The 26001-nt window shown below is 52.0% G+C and overlaps 2 protein-coding genes across 18 annotated transcripts; both read left to right on the top strand.

The window, feature by feature from the left end:
• Window positions 1–993: 993 nt before the first annotated feature.
• On the top strand, window positions 994–17584 carry PRODH2 (proline dehydrogenase 2). The gene is made up of 10 exons (XM_069550557.1): window positions 994–1330; window positions 1409–1605; window positions 1697–1835; window positions 1917–2003; window positions 10455–10535; window positions 10621–10776; window positions 10884–11050; window positions 14856–14966; window positions 15462–15547; window positions 17347–17584. The coding sequence occupies exons 1-10, from the start codon at window positions 1157–1159 to the stop codon at window positions 17532–17534; spliced, it is 1386 nt and encodes a 461-aa protein (XP_069406658.1). The 5' UTR covers window positions 994–1156; the 3' UTR covers window positions 17535–17584.
• A 994-nt stretch (window positions 17585–18578) lies between these two features.
• Window positions 18579–25993, top strand: LOC138418728 (inactive serine/threonine-protein kinase TEX14-like). Of its 17 annotated transcripts, none has more exons than XR_011248701.1 (15): window positions 18833–19975; window positions 21856–21970; window positions 22347–22512; window positions 22597–22742; window positions 22824–22884; window positions 22965–23089; window positions 23218–23310; window positions 23689–24027; window positions 24107–24264; window positions 24342–24535; window positions 24638–24710; window positions 24970–25125; window positions 25316–25554; window positions 25659–25708; window positions 25799–25993. XR_011248701.1 is itself a non-coding variant. In XM_069550416.1 (15 exons), exons 1-14 carry the CDS (start codon window positions 19843–19845, stop codon window positions 25675–25677), a joined length of 1902 nt encoding a protein of 633 aa, XP_069406517.1. In that variant the 5' UTR covers window positions 18833–19842; the 3' UTR covers window positions 25678–25708; window positions 25799–25993. The 17 variants fall into 17 exon arrangements, 8 of the variants coding, with proteins under 8 accessions (XP_069406517.1, XP_069406516.1, XP_069406515.1 ...); XM_069550416.1 differs by having other exon boundaries at window positions 23022–23089; window positions 24638–24652; XM_069550415.1 differs by having other exon boundaries at window positions 24369–24535; window positions 24638–24652.
• Window positions 25994–26001: the final 8 nt, after the last annotated feature.

Raw genomic sequence — 26001 nt, 5'->3', positions numbered from 1 at the left:
TAACTAAAAAAAAGTTTAAGGACTTCGCTGGTGGTCCAGTGGCTAAGACTTCGCCCTCCCAATGCAGGAGGCCCGGGTTCCATCCTCGGTCAGGGAACTGGATCCCACATGCCACAGCTAAAGGTCCCAAGTGCTGCAACTAAGACCAGACACAGCCAAATAAATACTAAGCAAACTTCCCCACTTCAATCTTGAGAGTGGGTGGGAGGGAAAATAAGAATATATTTTAAAACCCTTATAATATGAACAACTGTGAATCATTATCAGGTTATGAAAAAAGGGCACAGAAGCCCCCATGAGACCCCACCCGGTTAGAGCTCCTCTGATCCCTTTCTGATCTTTGTGCTAATGATTTCCTTGCTTTTCTTTATAGTTTTACCACCCATGTATGCACCCATCCCCCCACACACTATATTGCCATTTCATTATCCCTGCTTTCAAGTTTATTCATTAGAATAAGACAGCATGTCCTGTTTGGAGCCTGGTTCCTCTCACACAACATTGTGAGACTCATCCGTGTGGTTGTACGCATCAGTAGTTTATCCTCTTTCCATTGCTGTATAGTAGTCTGTCATATGAATCTACCACAGTGCGTTTCTCCATTCTCGAGCTGATGGACATTTGGGTAGCTTCCATTTCGGGCTACTGAAAAAAATACTGTTGTGAACATTTCTTCCTGTACATGTTTCGGGAGGTCCATGTTCAAGTTCTCTAGGATTATATACTTAATATAGAACAGATAGATTAAAGATTATGTGTATTTGCAAACTACACTCTCTCCCACTTTAAGATGAAACAGTTGCAACAAGAGATGTTTAATAACTTTCTCAAGATCACAAAGCCACACTGCCTGGCTCCCAGAGCTGACTTAATACCCATTGGCATATGATGGGTGCCTAATAATTGTGAGCTGTTATGCTGAGGGTTATTGAGGTTTTGAGGGGGGGCTTTCCTTTCCTGTCCCCATTATTCTGAACTATGTCCCTATAAGTTAATAATTAACTGCCCCTCAAGGAGTCTGTGATCCTAAAGATTTGCCTTTCCCTGGCTACTGTCTAGTTAATCAGTCACTGTCCCTGGCCGGGCAAGGGGCACTGGGTAGACCAGCTGCCTCCAAAGCCCCCTGATCCAGTGTGGAAGTGGTGAAGGGTTCCTGATGCTCCAGACCTGTCGTGTGCTCTGCTCCCGAGCTGGCCCCTCCCCGGGGGGCTGGCAGCCCCTCAGCTTTGATGGTGGGGCCTTCCATCTCAAGGGCACGGGAGAACTGACCCGGGCTTTGCTGGTGCTACGGCTGTGTGCCTGGCCGCCTCTGGTCACCCATGGCCTGGCGGTGAGCAGTCATCCCCAGGGGACTAGCCTAGGAAGTTCCCGGGGCCTGGTTCTGAGCCCCTGCTCCCTGTCACCCCAGCTCCAAGCCTGGTCTCAGCGACTCCTGGGCTCCCGGCTCTCGGGTGCGCTTCTCCGAGCATCCATCTACGGGCAGTTTGTGGCTGGTGAGACTGCCGAGGAGGTGAGGGGCTGTGTCCTACAGCTCCAGAACCTAGGACTGCGGCCTCTGCTGGCAGTGCCCACTGAGGAGGAGCCAGACTCGGCTGTCAAGATGGGGTGAGTAGGGGGGCCCGGGCCCAGGGAGGCTGGGAGGCTGGTGGGAAGGGGGCTAGTGGGCTCCCAGCCCTGATGCCTGCCGGCTGGGCAGCGAGGCCTGGTATGAAGGGAACCTCAGCGCGATGCTGCGATGCGTGGACCTGTCACGAGGCCTCCTGGAGACCCCTGACCCGAAGGGAACCGCCCTGATGCAGCTGAAGATGACGGCGCTGATGAGCACTCGGCTCTGTGTAAGGGACAGGCCGGTTGGGAGGGGAGGGGCGGCTGCCCACCGGGTCCCCCTCACCGCCCCACCCATCATCCCATTCCAGAAGGAGCTCACCTCGTGGGTCCGAAGGCCAGGGGATTCTTTGGAGCTGAGCCCTGAGAGGCTGGCAGAAGCCATGGACTCTGGACAGGTAAGGACCACAGGCTGGGGGAGAGGAATGGTTGGTGGGGAGTGCAGAGGCGGCAGACACCTGCCAGCGCAATGTTCTAAATATTTAACTATCTCTACTTCCCAGGCTTAGAACTATCAGAATAAACAGGGTTACTGCCCTGGGGCATGGCTGGAGAGTAACCGGAATACGGGTCACCTGGGGATTCTAGGCTAGGGGCCTGGGAGCTGGGAGCTCTTGTAGGATCAATTAAGACAGTAGCTCTTTACCAATAAAAAAGTAACCAATATTTTTTCAATCAACTCAGCTATGCTAGTGCGTGCTAACTAGCTAGGAGCTATGATTAGACCAGCAGGGTTGTGGTTCATTCATTCACTCATTCGCGCTCTCATTTACTCTTTGTTTCCGCATCTTATTTCTACCTTCCCCGCCATCAGCAATCACTTCACCTTGTATAATATACATCTCTTTGTTACCATGATGTGGTTTTGCCAAATATATGGTATTTGGGGGCATATTTTTCCAACATTTTATTATGAAATTTTTCAAACATACAGAAAAATCAGAAGTATTTTATGGTGAACACCTGCCATTGTTAACATTTAACTACTGTTGTTTTAAAATCGTATCCACTCCTCTATCCATCCACCCACCCATCTTATTTTCTGATGCATTTCAAAGTAATTTGCAGATATCAGCACGCTTCTCCCCCAAATGCTTCAGAACGCATATCACCAACTAGAGCTCAGCAGTCATTTCTTTTCAGGTAAAATTTATATACAGTGAGATGCATACATTGTAAATGTACCTTTTGATGAGTTTTGACAAATACACATTGGAGCTACTATAATTCCTATCAACGTACAGAACATTTCCATCCCTGCAGAAAGTCCCTTTGAGCCCTTCTCCATCAATCTGGGGGTTGGGTATAGTTTTGAATATCTACAAGTAACATTCATCATTATGTTGAAAAAGACTCTGATACTGGGAAAGATTTAGAGCAGGAGGAGAAGGAGGTGGCAGAGGATGAGGTGGTTAGACAGCATCAACTCAGTGAACATGAGTTTGAGGAAACTCCTGGAGATAGTGAAGGGCAGAGACTCCTGGCACACCACAGTCTATGGGGTCATAAAGAGTCAGACACGACTTTACGACTAAACAACATTATGTTATCTGTTGCGTTCTGTTTTTTATGTTTTTCCACTGAGCACTCTGATTTTTAGATCTCTCCAAGCATCTCTGTATACACCTAATCCATTGTGTTTTTTAATTACTTATTTCTTTTTGGCTGTCCTGGGTCTCCATTGCTGTGCTCGGACATTCTCTAGTTGGGGAGAGTGGGGGATACTCTGATTGTGGTGCGTGGGATTCCTCACTGCGGTGGCTTCTCTTGGTGCGGAGCACAGGTTCTGGGGTGCCCGGGCTTCACTAGTTGTGGTGCTTGGGCTTAGTTGCTCCAAGTCATGTGGAGTTTTCCCAGACCAGGAATCAAACCCGCATCCGCTGCATTGGCAGGCAGATTCTTAACCCCTGAACCACAAGGGAAGTCCTAATCCATTGTTTCTAATTTGGGCTTCTGGCCGCCTGGTTTACCTCTCCTGGGATGGGCACCCAGGTGGCCTCTGAGTCTCCATCACTGCCAAATAACACTACCTGAGACCTGCTGATGTTTATTTTTTAATTTGTAATTTTTTTTAATGCATCACAGAACACATAGAAGCAGTGCTTAAAGGATCAGCTTTGGAGCGTAACAAGCTTCACCCCTTCATGAGCTTTCCACTCGCACGTGGCAATGGTAGTAATTTCTTCCCAGGGCAGTTTTCAGGACTAAAACCCTTGCCAGGCTGGCATCTTCACCATGGCAAAGGGGCCCGCCTCCTTCTGTGTCCCTCACTTCCCTTGTCTTCCCCAATACCATCAGACCTGGTGTTCCTCAGTTTCCATCTCTCCTGGCTCATCCTCAGTCTTTGTTAAGTTTACTCTGCCTGAAACTCAAATATGGAGGTTCCCCAGGGTGAGGCCCAGGCTTGCTCCTCACTCCCCTCAAAGGGCCTTCTCACCCACCCCTTCAGCCTCAGTTTCCCTGCTTTGCACTAATGATGCCCACCTTTCTGTCTCCAGGCCCAGCCTTTCCCCTGACCCTCCCTCTGCACCAAACTTCCCCTTGGGGGTCCCCCAGACCTCACACCCACGGGGTCCCACACTGGCCTGTGTCTCCCTAAAGCTCTCCCTTCTTCCTGTTCCCATGTCAGAGCCTCCTTGCCTTCCCCCCCATAGATCCCAGCCCCCACCCATCCTTGGTCTTCATAGTCAGCATGATTTCTGACTGTCTTGTTCACGGCCTTGTCCCAGGCCCTAGCACCTAGACAGGGTGTGATAAACATGTCAAGTGAATGAATAAATGAATGAAGCAAGTGAGTTTGGAACAACATATTAATGGTGGAGAACTTACCGACCACTCACAACGTGCCGTGCGCTGTCCTAACGGCTTTACATATATTTGAGGGAAGCATTTCCTCTCTGCCTGTGGGTGGGTGTACATGGTGACAGTTAAGTACTCAGGCTCTGGAGAAGCTGAGGTTTAAATCCTAGGTCAAGCTGTGTGACTTTAGATGAGTAATGTCACCTCTCTGTGCCTTGACCTCTGCTTCCCCTCTGTAAACCGGGGGTGACAGTAGTCGCCACCTCAGACAGTAGTGAAGGGTAAATGAGGGCTGGGCCGGCCCCCTGTGAGGGTGGCAGCTCCACCAGCTGCTCACACCCCAGAACTCCTCCAGATGATGCCCCACAGGGGGACGATTCCCTGACTGGGGAGAAGCCCTGAGCAGGTAGGTGCCCCTCGCTCCTCCCTCCTCCTGGAGAGAGTCTTCTTCCCCAGGAAGTGGTCCATATCCATCCTGTTGGCCATGAGTGTGTGTGTGTGTGTGTGTGTGTGTGTGTGTGTGTGCTAAGTCACTTCAGTCGTGTCCAACTTTTTGTGACCCTATGGACTGTAGCCCTCCAGGCTCCTCTATCCATGGGATTCTCCAGCCAAGAATATTGGAGTGGGTTGTCATGCCCTCCTCCAGGGGATCTTCCCAACCCAGGGGTTGAACCCATATCTCTTGTATCTCCTGCACTGGCAGGCAGGTTCTTTACCACTAGCGCCGCCTGGGAAGGAGTCCTGTTGGCCATAACAGAGCCCTGAATTCCACCTGTTCCTCTCTTTTAACTTCCCCATTTCTCTGAACCCAGCTGGACTCCCTGAGTCACTAGCAGCTCACATTCACTGTGGAATCCCCATAAGAAGACCGAGAACTGTGTGAGTTAGTCACTCATGTCCAACTCTGTGACCCCATGGACTGTAGCCTGCCAGGCTCCTCTGTCCATGGAATTCTCCAGGCAAGAATTACTGGAGTGGGTTGCCATTCCCTCCTCCAGGGGAATCTTCCCGACCCAGGGATTGAACCCAGGTCTCCAGCATTGCAGGCAGATTCTTTACCATCTGAGCCACCAGAGAAGACGCCTGTTACAAATGTGTAACAGTTCCTTAAATGTCTGTTCAATATGGACCATGTTCCAGGTGCTGTGCTAGGGGTAGCGACTGTTGTTGATCAGTCACTCAATCATGTCTGACTCTTTGCAACCCCATGAACTGCGGCACGCCAGGCTTCCCTGTCCTTCACCATCTCCCAGAGCTTGCTCATGTCCACTGAGGGGTGAGGATGCTGACCAAGATAAACAAAATATATGTCCTTGAGGCACTTACTTGCAAGACACAATCATTCAAATCAAAGCCAAAGAGAAAAACAAATATTGTATATTAACGCATACATGTGGAATCTAGAAAAATGGTACAGATGAACCTACTGCAAAGCAGAAATAGAGACAAAGATATAGAGAACAAATGTATGGATACCAAGGGCAGAGGGTAGGACGAACTGGGAGATTGGGATTGACATATATCAGTTCAGTTCAGTCGCTCAATTGTGTTTGACTCTTTTTGACCCCATGGACTGCAGCACGCCAGGCTTCCCTGTCCATCACCAACTCCCAGAGCTTACTCAAACACATGTCCATAGAGTCGGTGATGCCATCCAACCATCTCATCCTCTGTCATCCCTTTCTCCTCCTGCCTTCAATCTTTCCCAGCATTGGGGTCTTTTCAAATGAGTCAGTTCTTTGTATCAGGTGGCCAGAGTATTGGAGTTTCAGCTTCAGCATCAGTACTTCCAATGAATATTCAGGACTGATTTCCTTTAGAATGGACTGGTTGTATCTCCTTGCAGTCCAAGGGACTCTCAAGGGTCTTCTTCAACACCACAGTTCAGAAGCATCAATTCTTCGGCACTCAGCTTTCTTTCTAGTCCAACTCTCACATCCATACGTGACTACTGGGAAAACCACAGCTTTGACTAGACGGACCCTTGTTGGCAAAGTAATGTCTCAGCTTTTTAATATGTTATCTAAGTTGGTCATAACTTTTCTTCCAAGGAGCAAGTGTCTTTTAATTTCATGGCTGCAGTCACCATCTGCAGTGATTTTGGAGCCCAAGAAAATAAAGTATCTCATTGTTTCCATTGTTTCCCCATCTATTTGCTATGAAGTGATGGGACCGGATGCCATGATCTTAGTTTTCTGAATGTTGAGTTGTAAGCCAACTTTTTCACTCTCCTCTTTCACTTTCATCAAGAGGCTCTTTAGTTCTTCTTCACTTTCTGCCATAAGGGTGGTATCATCTGCGTATCTGAGGTTATTGATATTTCTTCTGGCAGTCATATACAGTATTATATGTAATGTAGATAACATATTCAAAAGCAGAGACATTACTTTGCCGACAAAGGTCCATCTAGTCAAGGCTATGGTTTTTCCAGTAGTCAGGTATGGAGGTGAGAGTTGGACTGTGAAGAAGGCTGAGCACCGAATAACTGATGCTTTTGAACTGTGGTGTTGGAGAAGACTCTTGAGAGTCCCTTGGACTGCAAGGAGATCCAACCAGTCCATTCTGAAGGAGATCAACCCTGGGATTTCTTTGGAAGGAATGATGCTAAAGCTGAAACTCCAGTACTTTGGCCACCTGATGCGAAGAGTTGACTCACTGGAAAAGACTCTGATGCTGGGAGGGATTAGGGGCAGGAGGAGAAGGGAACGACAGAGGATGAGATGGCTGGATGGCATCATTGACTTGATGGACGTGAGTCTGAGTGAACTCCAGGAGTTGATGATGGACAGGGAGGCCTGGCGTGCTGTGATTCATGGGGTTGCAAAGAGTCAGACACGACTGAGCAACTGAACTGAATGAGAACCTACTGTATAGCACAGATAACTCTACTCAATGCTTTATGGTGACTTACATGGGTAGGAAATCCAAAAAAGGAGAATATGTATATGTATGGCTGATTCACTTAGATGTATAGCAGAAATTAACACATCATTGTAAAGCAACTATGTGTGCTGTGCTGTGCTGTGCTCAGTCTTGACTGACTCTTTTGAGACCCCATGGACTGTAGCTCACCAGGTTTCTTTGTCCATGACATTCTCCAGGCAAGAATACTGGAGTGAGTTGCCATTTCCTCCTCCAGAGGAGCTTCCCAACCCAGGGACGGAACCTGTGTCTCCAAGTCTCTTGCATTGGCAGGTGGATTCTTTACCACTGAGCCATTGGGGAAGCCCCAAAAAGCAGCAATAAAAGCCCCAAAAAAGTCCAATAAAAAGTTAAGACAAAAAACCAAAGCTGAGTGCAGACTTGCTCGGCTCCCGGTCACGTGGTGGGGAGGGGGCGCAAGTGCACCCAGCCAGGAAATTCGTTCTTTTTAAAGGTTAGGTTGCCCTCTGGGTCTCAGTTTCCTTATTTGTAAATTGGAAATTATGTTTACTTAATTGTTTTAGGGAAATTAATGCAGAAATTAATGCAGATAAAGTAGATACATTCAAAACTGGGTTTTGAGAGTTTTCCTGTATTAGTAAACTGCCTTTTCACTTGAGCTGTTCTGAAAGGTTCCTGTTTATTAGAAGTGATCTTGGATTCAGATGTGGAGGGTGATGCAGAGACAGACACAGAAAAATACTACCCTCTCTTCACTCTATTCATAAGTGTGTGAAAAATGTTTAATTATTAAAAAAAAACTTCAAAGCAGATATGTAACATTAAGTATAAATTGGAGAAGGCAATGGCAACCCACTCCAGTACTCTCGCTTGGAAAATCCCATGGACGGAGGAGCCTGGTGGGCTGCAGTCCCTGGGGTCACTAAGAGTTGGACACGACTGAGTGACTTCACTTTCACTTTTCACTTTCATGCACTGGAGAAGGAAATGGCAACCCACTCCAGTGTTCTTGCCTGGAGAATCCCAGGGACAGGGGAGCCTGGTGGGCTGGCGTCTATGGGGTCGCACAGAGTCGGACACGACTGAAGTGACTTAGCAGCAACAAGTATAAATAAGCACTGTAGAATCAGATGGTTGGATGGCATCACCAACTCAATGGAAGTGAGTTTGGGCACACTCTGAGAGAGAGTGAAGAACAAGTAAGCCTAGTGTGCTGCAGCCCATGGGGTTGCAAAGAGTCAGACATGACTTAGCGACTGAACAACAACAACGAGGACTTCTCTCGTGATCCAGTGGCTAAGACTCCATGCTCCTAATGCAGGGGGCTCATGTCAGATCCCTGTCAGGAAACTAGATCCCAAATCTCACAACTAAGAGTTCAAGTGCTGCAACCTAGACCCTGCGCAGCCAGATAAATAAACTAATTTTAAAAAAAACGAGCATTGTAGGGAAAAATAAGGCTGAGGAAGGGGAAGGGAAAGCCCCAGCTAGGGAGTTACAAATTCAAACCAGAGAAAATAAAGACCCTGCTGAGAGGTTGGAGCTGGGTGGATCGACATCTGGGGGAACAGTGTTCCAGGTGAAAGGAACAGCCAGAGCAGAGGCTCTGAGGTGGGAAGGTACCTGGCATGATCAAAGGGAGGCCAGCGAGGCCAGAGAGCAGGGAGCGAGGTGAAGGGTGGGAGGAGGCAGCATAAAGGGGTCAGACCAGGGGAGCCTTGTGAGTTGCAATGAGGCATCCTGAGAAACTAACGCAAGGTAACACTCACGGCTCTTATTAGGAGCTGGCTACTACTTCTGAGAGTCCCTGGGACTGCAAGGAGATCCAGTCAGTCCATTCTGAAGGAGATCAGCCCTGGGTGTTCTTTGGAGGGAATGATGCTAAAGCTGAAGCTCCAGTACTTTGGCCACCTGATGCGAAGAGTTGACTCATTGGAAAAGACTCTGATGCTGGGAGGGATTAGGGGCAGGAGGAGAAGGGGACGACAGAGGATGAGATGGCTGGATGGCATCACTGACTCGATGGACTTGAGTCTGAGTGAACTCCGGGAGCTGGTGATGGACAGGGAAGCCTGGCGTGCTGCGATTCATGGGGTCACAAAGAGTCGGACACGACTGAGCGACTGAACTGAACTGAACTGTTCCTAGATGCTAATTCCAAGTCACTTCACTTTCCCAGCTTTGGTTTTCTCACTGGAAAACGGAGCTTCGAATAACATCTGCCTACTAGGATCATTGTGAAGATTAAATACAGAAGATGGCATTTGAGGTCACCTATTATTATAACAATAGCAACATGTATTGAGTGCTTAGGGCTTCCCAGGTGGCACAGTGGTAAAGAACCCACCTGCCAAAGCAGGAGGTGCTAGAGACATGGGTTTGATCCCTGGATCAGGAAGATCCCCTGGAGTAGGAAATGGCAACCTGCCCCAGTATTCTTGCCTGGGAAATCCCATGGACAGAGGAGCCTGGCGGGCCATGGTCCACGGGGTCTCAAACAGTCAGACACGACTGAGCATGCACACAAAACAACAAAAACATTGAGCGCTTCTCATATGCTGGCCCTGTCCTGTCCTGTTTATGGCCAGGCACTTCTCACATACTAACCCATTTTTATCCACACAGCAACTGAATGAGGTAGATACTATAATCATCCCCATTTTACAGAGGAGAACACTGAGGCCCAGAGAGGTTACATTTGTTCAAGGCCACACAGTGAATGGTGGAGCCAAAACTCAAACTCAAATTCTGGGCTCTCAATCCGTGCGTGTGTGTGTGAGCGCGTGCTAAGTCTCTTCAGTTATGGCCGACTCTGTGTGACCCCAAGGGACTGTAATTGGCCAGGCTCCTCTGTCCATGGGACTTCCCAGGCAAGAATACTGGAGTGGGTTGCCATCCCCTCCTCCAGGGGATCTTCCCGGCCCAGGGATAGAACCAGGGTCTCTTTACCTGCATTGGCAGGCAAGTTCTTTACCACTAGCACCCCCTGGGAAGCCCGTCCATCCGTATATTACACCTCAATAAACAGTATCTATATGACACAGCTGGCTTCCAGAGTTCTAGTAATTTCTAAACTTTTTTCCCTGCCTTCTGGTTGGGGAGATGCGGCTTGGGCTCTGGAAGGGTCCAGAAGGCCTGATCCGCCTTGCCTCCCCACTGCCCCCCAGGACCTCCGGGTCTCCTGCCTCAACACGGAGCAAACAAGACATCTCCAGGCCTCCCTGAGTCGCTTGCACCGGGTGGTACAGGTAACAGCTTCGGTCGAGGCCTGCCTCCACTGCACCTGTTTGCTGGTCACTCCTGGGCCCCGACTGCAGTCCCTCTCTCCCTCAGCACGCCCGGGCCCAGCGCGTTAGGCTCCTGGTGGATGCTGAGTACACCTCCCTGAACCCGGCACTCTCTCTGCTGGTGGCTGCCCTGGCCATGCGCTGGAACGGCTCCGGGGAAGGCGGGCCCTGGGTGTGGAACACTTACCAGGCCTATCTGAAGGTGTGTGGTGCACTCCGGGGATGGCGGGGGGGGATGTGGTTGGGGACAAGGGGCTGCAGGCTGGGGTCCCAGCGCCTTGATCTGAAGCCACCCATGTGCTCCACCAGGACACCTACGAGCGGCTGAGGCGGGACGCTGAGGCCGCAGACAGGGCTGCCCTGGCCTTTGGGGTGAAGCTGGTACGAGGGGCGTATCTGGACAAGGAGAGAGAGATGGCCCGGCTCCAGGAAACCGAAGATCCCACTCAGCCTGACTATGAGGCTACCAGTCAGAGGTGGGACAGGGGCAGACCGGCCTCTGAGATGAATAATTGTTGCTGTGGTTGTTCAGTAGCTAAGTCGTGTCTGACTCTGTGACCCCATGGCCTGGCAGCATGCCAGGCTTCCCTGTCCTTCACTATCTCCTGGAGTTTGCTCAAATTCATGTCCATTGAGTCAGTGATGCTATCTAGCCATCTCATCCTCTGCTGGCCTTGAGAGGAATAGCAATAGCATCTAACCTTTCATTAGAGCTCATTCCCCAGTGTCCAGCAACCTACGTGCGTCTACAGGTCATCTCTCTCCCCGACCATGAGACTGTCACTTCCCACATGAACAGCAGCCTACTCCCTTCTCTGTCACCCCTCCCCAACCTGTCACCAGTGGGGAGCCTGTTAATACCTGTTGTCAAATCTCCCTCCTCAGTTCAAATCCTCCCATAGCTCCCAGCACACCCCAGATAAACCCCAGATCCTTGCAGTGGCCTGCAGTCCTATCCCCTCACTCACTTCACTCCAGCCACACTGGCCTCCTTGACGACCCCAGGGACTTTGCACTTCTTGTTCCCACTGCCCAGAACCTTCTCCCTCCAGATGGCCGTGTGGCAGGGCTCAGCCACTCATGTTCTTAGGTCTTCACTTGTTGGGACCTTCTCAGGGGACCTTCTTGCCCTCCCTACCAAAAACTGACACACACCACACCCTCTCTTCTTGGACTGATTTTTCTCCCAGAACTTATTGTCAGTAGAGCTTTGGCGTTCAGTTGCTCATTGCCTTTCTCTCCCATGAGAGCGTGGGCCCATGAGGGCAGGGTTTTCTAACTTGTTCACTGCTGAGTCCTCAGTGCTTAACACTGCTCCTGCTCCATGGGAGGTGCTTGGTACAGGTCTGGTGAATGAAGGAGTAAATGAGCCCAAGAAATAGATACTATTGCTCTCTCTCTATTTCACAGAGGATGAAACTGAGGCTCAGAGACATGACATCTCTTACCCAAGGTTGCAGAGCTAGTGAGTGGCAGTGCCAAGATTTGAGCCTTGGCAGACTGGCTTCCCTGGTGGCGGTAGCAGTAAAGAACCCTCCTCCCAATGCAAGAGATGCAGGTTCGATCCCTGGGTCATGAAGATGCCCTGGAGGAGGGCATGGCAACCCACTCCACTGTTCTTGCCTGAAGAATCCCATGGACAAAGAAGCGTGGCGGGCTGCAGTCCATCGGGTCACAGAGTTGGACACGACTGAAGTGACTTAGCGCATGCAGACTGACTCTAGAACCCTCATTCTGATACACCTCAAATCACAGGCAAGACATGGCTGAGCTCCTGGGGCCACCATCTCATGGCCCCGAGAAGAAAAGATTTATTCTTTCAATATACACTTGCTGATCACTTGTTTTAGATCAGGACCTGTGTTGGATTCTGGTTGCAGTAGCAATCCAGCTGGACCCCAGGCCCTGTCCTCATGGAGCTTTCAAAGCCTGATTCCATTTCCCAGTGGAAAAGGAGGGGTCTGTAGAGCCACAGGGACTTACCAAGCTCCCATAGAAAGTGGCCAAGCCACGAAGGCTAAGCTTGAATCCAAAGCCCACGAAGCCTCCTAGGCACATTTGTGTTCTATGGGCTTAATCATTTGGAATCTTTTTTTTTTTTACTGAGATATAATTCACATACCATACAATTTGCTATTTTAGACAACAATTCAGTGGCTTTCAGTATATTCCTTAAATTGTGCAGCCATCACCACCAATTCCAGAACATTTTCATCATCTCAAAAAGAAACTCTGGGACTTCCCAGGTGGTCCAGTGGTTAAGACTCTGAGGGTCCACTGCAGGGGACATGGACTTGATCCCTGGTCTGGGAACTAAGGTCTCACATCCCTCAGCAAAACAAACAAACAGACAGACAGACAAATAAACATGGCACAGCCAAAAAAAAACACAACCATATCCATCAGCTGTTTTTGTTCAGTAGCCAAATTGTGTCTGACTCTTCAGGACACCATGGACTTCAACACGTCAGGCTTCCCTGTCCCTCACCATCTCCAAGAGTTTGCCCAAGTTCATGACCATTGAATCAGTGATGCCATCCAACCGTCTCATCCTCTGTCGCCCTCTTCTCCTTCTGCCTTCAATCTTTACCAGTGTCAGGGTCTTTTCCACTGAGTCAGCTGTTTGCAAAGTATTGGAGTTTCAGCTTCAGCATCAGTCCTTCCAAAGAGTATTCAGGGTTGATTTCCTTTAAGATTGACTGGTTTGATTTCCTTGCTTTTCAAGGGACCCTCAAGAGTCATCTCCAGCACTGCACTGCAGTTTGAAAGCATCATTTCTTTGGCACTCAGCCTTGTTTATAGTCCAGCTCTCACATCTGTACATGACTACTGGAAAGACCATATCCTTGACTATATAGACCTTTGTCAGCAAAGTGATGTCTTTGCTTTTTTAACACACTGTCTAGGGTTGTCATAGCTTTCCTGCCAAGAAGCAATCATCTTCTAATTTCATGGCTGCAATCACCACATAGTGATTTTGGAGCCCAAGAAGAGAAAATCCATCATTGCTTCCACCTCTCCCCCTTCTATTTGCTAATTTGCTAATGCAAATATCCACTAGCAGTCACTCGTAATTCCCATCCCCTTAGGCCCTGGAAGCCACAGATCTACTTTTTGTCACTATGGATCTGTCTATTCTGGACATCTCTCATTAGTACAGTCACATAATACGTGGCCTTCCGTACCTGGCCTCTTTCACTCAGCATAATGTTTTCAAGGTTCAACCATGTTGTAGTGTGTGTCAATGCTTCATTCCTTGTTACGGTTGAATACTATTCCATTGTATGGAGAGACCGCATTTGATTTATCCATCCATCAATTGATGGATATTTGGATTGTTTACACTTTTTGTCAATTGCGGATAGTGCTGCTATGAACATTCATGCACATATTTTTTTGGTAAATGTACATTTTAAATTCTCTTGAAAGTCCAACTCTCTAGGACTGGCATTGCTGGGTCCTATGGTCACTCCATGGTTAACTTTTTGAGGAACTGCCAGATGGTTTCCCAAAGCGGCTGCAGCCTTTTAGACTCACACCAGCACAGTGGGAGAATTCCAGTTTCTCCACATCTTCTCCAGCATAGTACCATTAATGTTTTAATAGAGATTTTAAGTAAATAATACATTCACATGATTCAAAAATCAAAATGGGGACTTACCTGATGGTCCAGAGGTTAGGACTCCATGCTTCTACTTTGAGGGGCATGGGTTTGATCCCTGGTTGAAGAACTAAGATCCCACATGCCACTCTGCACAACCAAAAAAAAAAAAATCAAAATGACACAAAAATAAACAGGCTGATACAGCTCACTTCCACCCACATCCCCATCCAATCATGAGGGGGGTGGTCCCTGCCCCTACAGGGGCCTTCCACTATCCTCTGGGTGTTCATTTAGCCAGTTTCCCACTTACAGACATTTGGGGGTGTTGCTAACCCTGCTCTGCAGACGTTGCTGAAGTGAATGTCAGTGGGTAAATGTCATCTCCTGTGACATGGCCCTTTGCTGTGAGACTGCCATTGTGCCAAAGACTTTAGGTCTACCCTCATCTCACTCCATCCTCACAACAAGGCTAACAGGTGAACGTGTGTTGTTAAAGAGAAGAAAAAGGCTCAGAAAGAAGATGCCCCTTACAGCTGAGGCAGGTGGGATGTAGGTACTTCCTGACTTCAGGGTCCTTGCCCTTAGGCACCCTGCCCCTCAAGGACATAAATCCTCAGTCTCTGGGGCCTGACCCTAACTCACCAGGTACCATAAGCTGATCCTTCATCTCCCTTCAGTTACAGCCACTGTCTGGAGCTGATGCTGACCCAGGTGTCCCATCGTGGCCCCATGTGCCACCTCATGGTGGCTTCCCATAATGAGGACTCTGTTCGCCAGGCAACCAAGCGGTATGAAGCACCCAAAGGGTGGTTGACAAGGGGAGGGACTGTAGGGGCCAGTAGGTTCAAAGGGGGTCTGGGGAGAATATTCAAAATATTTAACCCCTGCTACACCTGTAGGCTCTAGCTGAACAAGGAACTGCCCCTTATTTGCTGGGGAATAGGGAAGTCCAATGGAGAAGGCAATGGCAACCCACTCCAGTGTTCTTGCCTGGAGAATCCCAGGGATGGGGGAGCCTGGTGGGCTGCCACCTATGGGATAGCACAGAGTCGGACATGACTGAAGTGACTTGGCAGCAGCAGCAGGGAAGTCCAAATATTTCAGGAAAGGAGCTGAGACTTACCGGGGAACTTTCAGAGGTCCCAGGGCCATGGTTATTTATCAGTGAGTTTGGAAATACTTCAATATTTGAATAACTAGAAGAGCCATAGGAGTGTGTCATGGCTGACTTTCAGCTCTGGATCCAGCCACTGTCTAGATTGATGATGTGACCTTTTCTGTAGCATGTGGGAGCTGGGCATTCCTCCAGATGGGCCAGTCTGCTTTGGACAACTTCTGGGGATGTGTGACCATGTCTCCTTGGCACTGGGTATGTGAGTGATCCGTCCTTCCTGACCCCTACTCCCACCTCCCACCTAACCTGCCCCAGCATCATTCCCTCCCAAACAGATCCCTTCTCCCATTCCCAGATGAAGCCTGGCCAGGCTCCCATCAACAGCTCGCAGCCGGCCCAGTGGCAGGCCCTCAGAGAGGTCTGCCCCATATCTGAAGGCCTCGCGGGCCTATGTTTCTGTGTCTGTGCTCTGCTGTTTTTGTCTTGATCTTGGTATCTTGGTTCTTGATCTTGGTATCTTGTTTCCTGTCTGCTTTGTTATCTTTACTGTGTTGTTCCCCAGGGCCTGAGACCAGAATATTTATGTTTTCTTCTGCCAGGCACTAAGGGGTGCAAAATCACTGCACCCTAAATTCACAGCTTGAGGTTTCTTGAGATATCCCAAGGATCCACACTGGGGCTGCAAATATTTTAGGAGACTAACCTACGGTAATGGGCTTCCCGAGTGGCTCAGTAGTAAAGAATCTGCCTGCAATGCAGGAGAAGCAGGTTCAATCCCTGGGTCAGGAAGATCCCCTGGAGGAGGGCATGGCAACTCACTCCAGTATTCTTGCCTGGAGAATCTCAGGAACAGAGGAGCCTTGTGGGCTAACAGTCCACAGCCTTGTATGCAAAGTCTGACAACGACTGAAGTGATTGAGCACACACGCACGCAACCCATGGCCACAAATTCTCAGAGATGGATTTCTGTTTTCCTCCTTGCTCTGTTTACAGCCAAGGCCAACCTTCCTTATGGGAGAGCTGACTTCTAGTTAACTCTTACTCTGAGGGTCTAGATTTTGGGGTTCACACTCAATCTGGGGAAACTCTCCTTAATAACTCTTAATCCTGGTCAGGCTTTAGGCCTCCATTTCTGTACCCCCTTAACTTTGAAGTCATTAGACAGAAACTCAGTTTTGTCCTCAGGAAAGAAACACTTCTTGTGTAATCCTTCTGCTCTGGGTTCTCTCTCTTTAAAAAAAATTTTTTTTTTAATTTATTTTTGGCTGTGCTAAGTCTTCACTGCTGCATGGTCTCTTCTCTAGCTGTGGTGAGCAGGGGGTTACTTTCTAGTTGCAGTGCACGGGCTCCTCATTGCAGTTTCTCTTGTTGCAGAGCACGTGCTCTAGGCATGGGGGCTTCAGTAGTTGCGCTTCCCGGACCAGGGATTGAACCCGTCTCTCCTGCATTGGCAGGCAGATTCTCTACCACTGCTCCACCAGAGAAGCCCCTCATTTTCTCTTAATTCTTGAATTAGTAAATTCCTTATTCTCTTTGCTTCCCTAATAGCTCAGTTGGTAAAGAATTCGCCCACCGTGCAGGAGACTGCGGTTCGATTCCTGGGTCGGGAAGATTCCCCTGGAGAAGGGACATGCTACCCACTCCAGTATTCTTGGGCTTCCTTTGTGGCTAAGCTGGTAGAGAATCCACCTGCAATCGGGAAACCTGGGTTCGATCCCTGAGTTGGGAAGATCCCCTGGAGAAGGGAAAGGCTACCTACTCCAGTATTCTGGCCTGGAGAATTCCATGGACTGTATAGTCCATGGGGTTGCAAAGAGTTGGACATGACTGAGAAACTTTCACTTTCACTTTATTCTCTTTGCAGCATTTTTATAACTTTGAGAATTTTTGACTTTAATGTTTACTCCAGGAGTTTTAGTTTTTTTCAGCGGGAGATTTTGTCCAACTCACCTAATCTGTCATGCTCTCAGAAATGGAAGTCTCTGTTCTAGATGGAGCCTAGGGAAGCCTCTTGTCAAACTTGAGCCCACACCCTGCCAATACTCTCCCTCCAGGGCAGGCTGGCTATGCTGTGTACAAGTCCATCCCCTATGGCTCCCTGGAGGAGGTGATCCCTTACCTGATCCGGAGGGCCCAGGAGAACCGAAGTGTACTACGGGGTGCCCGCAGGGAACAGGAGCTGCTCAGCCAAGAACTTCGGCGGAGGCTGCTGGGGCGGGGCCTGAGGGTATCCCCCCATTAGCACCCTCAGGAGTCACGTGGTGAATAAAGTTCTTGAGCTATTGCCCAGGCTGCTGCCTTGCACCAAAGCCACCTCTTTGGGGACGGGCTCATCTTGACCTCAGCCAGCCCAAGTTCGGGGGCTCTGTGGCTCAAGAAGGATCTTTAGATGACCCTAGAGCACAGCGAGGGCATTGATCAAAGACTAAGGAGGTACCCCCCAAGCCCTGAGGCAGTCTATCCTGCAAAGGGCCTGGGGTCAGCTCTACTCAACCAGTCAGTGGCTGACATGGGAATTTTCTTCACTCCTGTGGACACCCAGGTAAACAGCACAGATGAAGAGCAAACACTGAAACACTGAAATCTAGAGGCTGGGCTAAGGCCACACGTCCAGGGAGGGACAGAGAGAAGAGCAAACCACTCTCTCACTTAATAAGCATTTACTGAGTCTCCTTCTGAGCTAGGCTCTGAGGTAAATAATGCTGGGGACACAACAGAGACCAACACAACCCCAGGCCTGGCCTCACCGGGTTTTTAGTCCAGTAGGGGTAGACAGACCCACCTTCAGGCAGTGACAGCCCAGGGTAATCAGGGCTGTGATGGGTGAGCTCAGGGGAGTATCTGGGCAACCTTGGGGAAAGCCCAGAGACTGAAGGAGGCCAGAGGAGACATTTGGTGATCAAGAGGACTTCCCAGAGAATTCCCAAGAATAACCAAGTAAATATTGAGAAGAGCATTCAAAGCCAAGGGCATGTGCACAAACAGACTGGGGAATGGGGAGACAAGGATGGGCGGGGGCAGATGATGCAGTCCTAGGTGCCACACTGCAGGGCTTCAACTCTGTCCAAGGTCACTAGGGAGTCAGGAAGGTTTGAAGTAGGGAAGGGACAGAGTCAGGTAAGACTTAAGAGTCCCCTGGTTGTCACATGGTGGGTGGACTAGGGGAAAGAACCACCAGAAGACTGAGTGGAAGGGCCGTGGAGCTGAGAGCCTGAATATGAGGGAGACATTCAGGGTGAGACCCAGGGCTCTGGGTGAGAGGGGACATGGGACCAACTCTTAAGATGGGGATCTGGCCAGGAATGCAGTTTGGAGGAGATACTGAAGCCAGTGTGGGACCGGGTGGGTGTGAAGGTCCCAGGGGACATCCAGGGAGAGGTGTCCAGCACACTGAGGAGCCTACCTGTGGGGCAAAGAAGAGAGACTGGGGCAGAGACGAACAGGAAACTGCCCGTGCGGCTGAGAGGAGAAGCATGGGAAGACAGCCAAAGACAGGGATGGTGAAAGGCTGGGCATTCCAAACAACAAGGCAGTAACATTAGGGAACAGCCACAGCTCTAGGGTGGAAATTGCCGTCTTTTCTATGGCGTCGCCTCAGGGCCGTAAGAGTGGCTCTCAGAGGCGAGACGCTACTGTGCGCAAGCGCAAAGATGGCTGGCGATCACTGATGCGCATGCGCCTGGAATTGCCACCTAGACCTCCGAAACTTCAGCGTGGGGTCACGTGGCAGTCACGTGGTGGTCACTGTCGGAGCCCAACGGTAGGTGCAAAGCTGCGGGGACTGGGTCCCCAGCTGGCCACCAGGCCCCGCCCCCAGCCCACAGAACCCCGCCCCCATTCTCCCTTTCTACCCCTCCTGTGCCCACAGACCCCACCCGTTTCTCAGCCTCGGTCTCAGTTCTGCACACCTTTTCCCCAGCCCACAGATACCGTCTTCAGGACTCCTTCTTTCTTCCATCCCTTCTAATCCATAGACCCCATCCTAGTACACAAACACTTCCCTGAAGCTCAGTCCATGCCCCCAGCCCTCAGACCCTTTCCCAGCCCACGGACCCCAGCCACCGCCCCCTACCCCTCCTCGAGGCCCTTTCCCAGCCTGCAGACCCTGCCCTCAGGCTGTCCGCCTTCCTTGGACACTCCTGTCTCACAGCCTGTAGACTGCGCCTCCCTCTCAGGTCCTAACCCTCAGAGCCCTCTTCCTCCAGCCCTATGTAGTCTTCAGACTCTCTTCCCAAGCCCCTGACTCCTATCCTCATAGCCCTTACTACTCCTCTACCACAGAGCAGATTTCCTTAGCTTCTTTTCACTTCCAGACTCCCTTGGACTCCTGACCTTCTGGTCTGAAGCTCTCCCACGTCCCACCCTATTTCTCATTCAGACGCCTCTCTCCAAGTCACACCCCTCTCAAATCACCTTTCTTTCTCAGACTGCCCCGCAAGACTCACAGCCAGCTCTGTCTTTATTGCTCCCAGGGATCTAGTCCTTCATGTCCTCCTGCCCTCATGAGACCTGCTCACTGATCCCTGGCCAGGAGCTGACGGAGTCCACAGATGCCCTCACTGCGTTCTCGACTCCCTGTGGAGCTGGGCTCTGTTCCGGATCCAGAAAGCCAGGTGGGCCGTCTGCATCGCCTGGCTGTGGCTGGGGGCCCAAGCTGGGGCCTCACCCGACTCCTGCGGAGAGGTGAGTTTGGCTGCTGAAACTGCCTGGGGGCACTAGATCAAGGAGCAGAAAGGAGGATGCAACTTCAGTTGACCTGTTAACAATTGTGTATCAGGCACCTGTCATGTGCCAAGGCACTGTTGTCTGTGATGGAGACTTAGGGGTGAGAATGACCCTCCAGATCACTGTGAATTAAATCTATAATGAGAATTTAAGAGAGTGATGAGAATGAGGGAGACACCCCGGAAGGATGGCTTTTCGAATGGGTTGATATTTGAGTCCCACAGCATAAGAGCCAGTCAGGGAAACAGCTGGGGAACAAGCACTTCAGAGGGAATAGCCAGTGCAAAGGCCCTGAAATCAAAACAAACTGGGTACACAGTATCGGAAAGCGATTATTCTCCAATTAAAAATAAATTTGAAAAGCAAAAAAAACCCTCCCACAAACCCCAAAACTGGGGATATGTAAGTAGCAGCAGGGAGCAAAAGGACTCAGGGAGGCAGCAACTACAGACAGAAACAGGCCTTAAGAATGGTGTCAATTTTGTTGGATTTTGTTCTGTGTGTAATTGGAAACCCCTGGAGTTGTAGGCAGGAAATTAACATGGTCAGACTTACAGTTGCTGCTGTTCACTGATGTTTGTAAGTTGATTGCGTATCCAGCCGCTTTCTGAGCTTGCTTAATAGTTGTGTGTGTGTGTTGATTCTTTTACTTTATTGTTATCTGCAGACAGTAACAGTTTGTTCTCAGCTATTCAGTCTTTAAACCACAGTCTCTTTTTTCTGTCCTAAGGTATTGGCCAGAACTTCTAAACCTTATTATCACTGGACATCTTTTTTCTTAAAGAGAAGAGTCTTATGTTTCTGCATTAGGTACTTTGCTTGCTCTTGGGTTTTGGTTTGTAATTTTTATCAAGTAAGAAACTTTCCATCTATTCTTAGTTTTCTGAGGTAGATTTCTTTTTCTAATCATAAGTAGGCATTGAATTTTTTTTGTTTTTTGGCATTGAATTTTACCAAGTGCTTTTTCTGCATCTACTGATACAGTTAAATGTGATTTTTATTTTTTTAATTTGTGAATGTGTTTTTTTACATTGATTTTCTTTTGTTGATTCATTCTTGCTTTCTGGGAATAAATCTATTGGGTTACCCCTTTTACTTTATTTAGGGGCTTTGCATATATGATCATAAATTGAATTGGTTTATGACTTCATTTCTGGTTCTGGAACTCGCATCTCGTTTCGGAGTTAAGGTCAAATTTTGCCTCATAAAAATGAGCCTTGCCCTCTTGCCCTGGGTACCTTTGTGTGATTTTAAAAATTTATTTATTTGTGGCTGCACTGGGTCTTCACTGATGTGCAGGCTTTTTCTCTAGTTGTGCTTCACAGGCTTCTCTTTGCGGTGGCTTCCCTTATTGTGGAGCATGGACTCTAGGCAGTGGAGCTCAGTAGCTGAGGCTCCCAGGTTCTAGAGCACAGGCTCAGTACTTGTGGTGCATGGGCTTAGTTGCTCCACGGCATATGGGATCTTCCCAGACCAGGGATTGAACCTGTGTCTCCTGCATTGGCAGGCGGATTCTTTACTGAGCTACCAGGGAAACCCCCCTTTGTGTGATTTTAACACCTCTGGGATGGGGGTGGGGTGGATGTTGGCCGGGCAAGTAGACATCACCTTGTTCCAGTTCTGTGGATTTAGTGGTGAGAAGTGTGTTGAGATGGATTCTGAGGCAGACTCCCCAGCGGCTGGAAGGTGGCGGTTCCAGGACATAGAGATGGAATCTGGAGCCGAGGGTCACCCAGTCAGGGAGGGATTGTGGGGGCTGGGAATTGGGAAAGGTGTTGCCAGGACCTCTGTCCCTGGAGTAAGGGGCCGGGATAGTCCTAAGCCTCGCTGCCCCTCAGTTGTCCAGGTAGATGGCGAGAACTCGGCTGGGCAGACGGCGCTCTTCCTCTCGGCGCTGCTGGGCCACAGCTCGGCTGTGCAGCTCCTGCTGGCCTCTGGTGCCAACCCCAACCAGTACGTGGACACGTGGTGATGCCCCACACTCCCAGTGCTCTGAGTCTGAGCCCCAGAGAGCCTGAGAGCCACAGCTGTCTTCCCCAGAGACCTCTCTCCCTCAGACCCCCTCCCATCCCCGGTGACCCATCTTGCTCTCTGTTAACCCCTTCTTGTCCTCCAGAAACTATTCCCATCTTCCTGGTGCCTCTATGCTCACCGCCATCCTCTCACTCTTTCAAGGACTCTGCTGTGTCCCCAAGTGAGGCCCCAGCCCTGATGCCCTCTTCCCATGAGCATAGTGACCCCCGTATCTCTCCATGCTCCCCTCCTGCCACCTCCTGTCCCTGTTCCATGCCTTTCCTAACCCATTCCTGTCCTCGCTGTTCTGCTGCAGCCGCTGCCTGGACGGCAGCACGCCTGTGCACGCGGGCGCCTTCTCGGGCCGTAGCCTCGTGCTCCTACACCTGCTGCAGGCGGGCGGCGACCTGCGTCTGCGTGACCAGCAGGGGCACAGCCCTTGGGACTGGGCAGAACAAGGTGGTGCCAAGCAGAGCTGGGAGGTGAGCTGTGGCCAGGGTGGGCTGAGGGCCTCAGGGCCGGGCCTCCCACCCTGCCTCACCCCCCATGCTCCCCGCCCCATCCAGATGCTGGAACTGTTACAGCTGTGCCGGGCCCACATGTCAGCCCTGGTGCACGGCAGTGAGTTGGCGCCCGCTGTCTCCCTGGGCCAGTGGCAGGCTAGCTCTGGACACAGCCTGTGTGGTGGTCTGCGGCTGGTGCAGGCGAACAGGTAACGGTGCACGTCCTGAGGCCTGCCTACCCACCATGCCTGGCTACCCTGGACTTGCTCTCAGATGGCCCTTTACCTCAGGGCATGGAGGCCGGAGCAGACCAGGAGACCCCCCCATGTCCCTGCCTTAGGGTTCGGCCAGGTAAGCAGGAGATGTCGGAGGGAGTGGGGACCATGGCATCCGCCCTCTTCCTGCCTCATGGTCCGGCTCCCCACCCCCAGCTGAGCAGCCTGTGGCCACTGGGGCTGGTAACAGGCGTACCTGTCGTGGACCCCAAGGAGCTGCTGCCAGCGCAGGGCGAGCCCGACCGCACCTACAGGAGCAGCTCCCACACCCTCATGGCCAAGTGAGAGAGCCCCTCCGACACCCTGCCTGGTGTCTAGCAGAGCTGGGGAGAGTCTGGTCCTCCTGCCCGCCCCCACTGGGAAACCCCTTGTCTCAGACCCGTGCTCTCTTCCCTCCGCCTTCCTCCAGCCTCCTGTGGAGGGGCCACCCTGTGACCGTGCGGCAGCTGAAGGTGCCAGGAGCCCAGGCTGATGTGCTGTTGGCTGACCTTCAACACTGCAGGTGGGTCCCTCCAGCCAGCCCCCCAGGCCCGCCATCTTCTACCCGCCCTGCCCAACTTGAGTGTTTTGGAAATAGATGCCCAGGGAATGTGGTGGTGGCCGTGGTTACAGCCTTCACCCCTGGGCCAGCATTTGGCATGGAGCCCTCCTCCTGGAGTGACCCAGCTTACCACGGGAAAGTGGGCGCCCAGTTTTGTAGGCCTCGGAGAGGAGTGGGTGTTGGGAGGGTACCAAGGACAGTGGTGCTGGCCCCACCACTGCCAGGCTTTGTGACCTGGGGTCACCGTTTCTCCTCTGTCTGGTGGCTGAGGCAGATGGTCAGCTCCGGGCCAGGTGGGCTAGGGCCTCCTCACAAGTGGCCTGCTCTCCTCCTGCCCAGCGCCCTGCACCACCCCAGCCTGCTGCTGCTGATGGCACTGAGCCCCTCCGAGGACCTGTCGGGGCTGTGCCTTCTCTTCGAACCCGTGTGGCTGGGCTCCCTTCATGTGGTGCTACACCCCCAGGGCCCACGAGAAGGGAGACCCCCCCACCTCGTGCCAGGCCTGCTGCCTGGCCACCTGCTGCTGCAGGTACTGGAGGCCCTGCTGTTCCTGCAAGCCCGCTGGCGTGCTCACGGCGGCCTCAGCTCCCATGCTGTGCAGCTGGTGCGGCCAGGCCTGGCAAAGGTGGGCAGCCTGGAGCACGGGCGCCCGCTGCACCAACGCTGGCTGCAGCCCAAGTGAGTGCCTGCCTCCCTGTCCTGCCCCCGTGGCCCCGTCCGGCAGTCACTGACTCACCAGGTCCCTTGGCCTCCACAGGCCGCGGCAGGGTTACCCCTGGGGAGGCCCAGGCCCAGGGCTGCCCCCACCTCCTGAACTGTACCCATGGCTGCCGCTGGAGCTCATCCATGGTGACACGCCTGCGGCCACCTCAGACCTCTACAGCTTCTGCATCCTGGCTCAGGAGGTCTTCACGGGTCAGTGAGTAACCCTGCTCCCAGTCCCACTGAGGCCCCCCACCTCGGTTGGGTCCCCCAATCATGCTTCCTCACAGGAGAGCTGCCCTGGGCTGGAAAAAAAGGAGCTGAAGTGAAGGCTAAACTAGAGGCGGGTGAGAGCCCGGCCCTGGACCCCCTGGTGCCAGCCCCCTACCAGGCCCTGGTTCGGGCTGGGCTGGGCCTAGGGCCTGCCGACCGCTGCGGCAGCCTGCAGAGTACACGCTACCTGCTGCGGGAGGCCGTGGCTCAGGTACAGGACAGGCGGGCAGGGGAGGGCTGCGGCCGGGGAACCTCAGGCAGGGCGTGTGTGCCACACCCACTTTACTCCTGCAGTATTTACTCCTCCCCACAGGACTCGGCCTCTGAGGTGAGCTCCCCGAGGGACTGGGCCACACAGTGCCCGCCACCGCAGGGTTCTCTCCCAGGTTAGAGGGCCCAGAAGGGATGGGAGCCGGCGCTGAGCAGAGCTCGGCTGTGCCCCCGCCCCATTTCCAACTGGCTGGTCTGCAAGCCCAGACACTGTACTGTGAGCTGGCTCCCAGAGCCAAGACTGCACCCGGGCCTGTGGCCCGCTGTGATGTCCCTAGGCCCCTCCCCATCCTAGGCAGGGGCCAGGACAGGCATGTGGAGGACCAAGGGAGCTGTGGGCCACCCACGCCAGCCCTCTGCCGTCGCTCTCTGCAGGTCATGGGCCACAGCAGAGTCCAGAGGGGTGCCACCTGGGACTCAGGCAGCAGCTTGACTCTAGGCAGCAGCCCAAGTCCCCGCCCTGGCGTCTGCCCAGGGCACAGCCCCACAGCCAGGGTCAGCCTGGACCAGAGCCTGGAGCCCAGATCAACAGTATGGATACCCCAAGTCCTGCGCCATTGTCCATTTGCTTACCCATGACCCTTCCCCCCAGCTGTCACCAACACCAATTTCCCTGGCTGCCTCTCCTCTGACCAGGGACCACCTGGGACCCACAATGTTCCCCTCACTGACCGGTTACCCCCTCCCCACCCCCATTCCCGACCAACCCTGCTTCCCCCAGGGCCCTGCCCTGCACGCCAGCCTTCAGGACTCAGCCTCCCTGCTGGGGACTCAGAGCTCTGAGGAGCGGTTTGAGAGGAAGTTCTCAGCCAAGATCCAAGCCCTGCGGGGGCTGCGGCGGCACACACACAGGGCTGCCCTGCTGGATCCCCAGCCCTGGGAGCCCAGCCCCTGCCTGCTGACCCACAGGGAGGCTTCCCATGCCCTGGCGGCTGCTGGCAGGGAAGGCCACGAGGGCAGGTGAAGCAGAGGGCCCTGAGCCCAGGCCCTGCCCCAGCCCGCCCACCCAGGGCCCTCCTGAGCTCCGTGGCCACTGGTGGCAGCTCTAGTCTTTACTCCTGCAGGTACCCAGCCCTGAGCTGATCAGAGGAAGTCGCTTCTCCAGCCTGCAAAAGTGAGAAGTGGGGTGCTGGTGGGAGGTCCCTGGGCCCCTTCCACCTCCCTGAGGTCAACTTCAGCCCACCCCTACCCCACCCTCTCCCAGGATGGATCTGCTGGAGGAGATCATAGCAGAGCTGCAAGGTGGATGCCAACTTGAAGACGGGCCCAGGCTCAATCCCACTCCTGACACACATTGTTAGGGCACCTGTGGCCCCTTCTGTGCAGATGTTGCCCCTCAGAGCCTCCCAGGAGTGACTCCCCACTTAGCACCTGCTGAAATGATAAAATGAGAAAGCAACCCACCTG

The sequence above is a fragment of the Ovis canadensis genome, chromosome 14 (genome assembly GCF_042477335.2).
Source record: "Ovis canadensis isolate MfBH-ARS-UI-01 breed Bighorn chromosome 14, ARS-UI_OviCan_v2, whole genome shotgun sequence".
NCBI classification, from domain to species: domain Eukaryota; kingdom Metazoa; phylum Chordata; class Mammalia; order Artiodactyla; family Bovidae; genus Ovis; species Ovis canadensis.
Note: the sequence above shows the minus strand (reverse complement) of the source record. Positions and strands in the feature narration are given on the sequence as shown.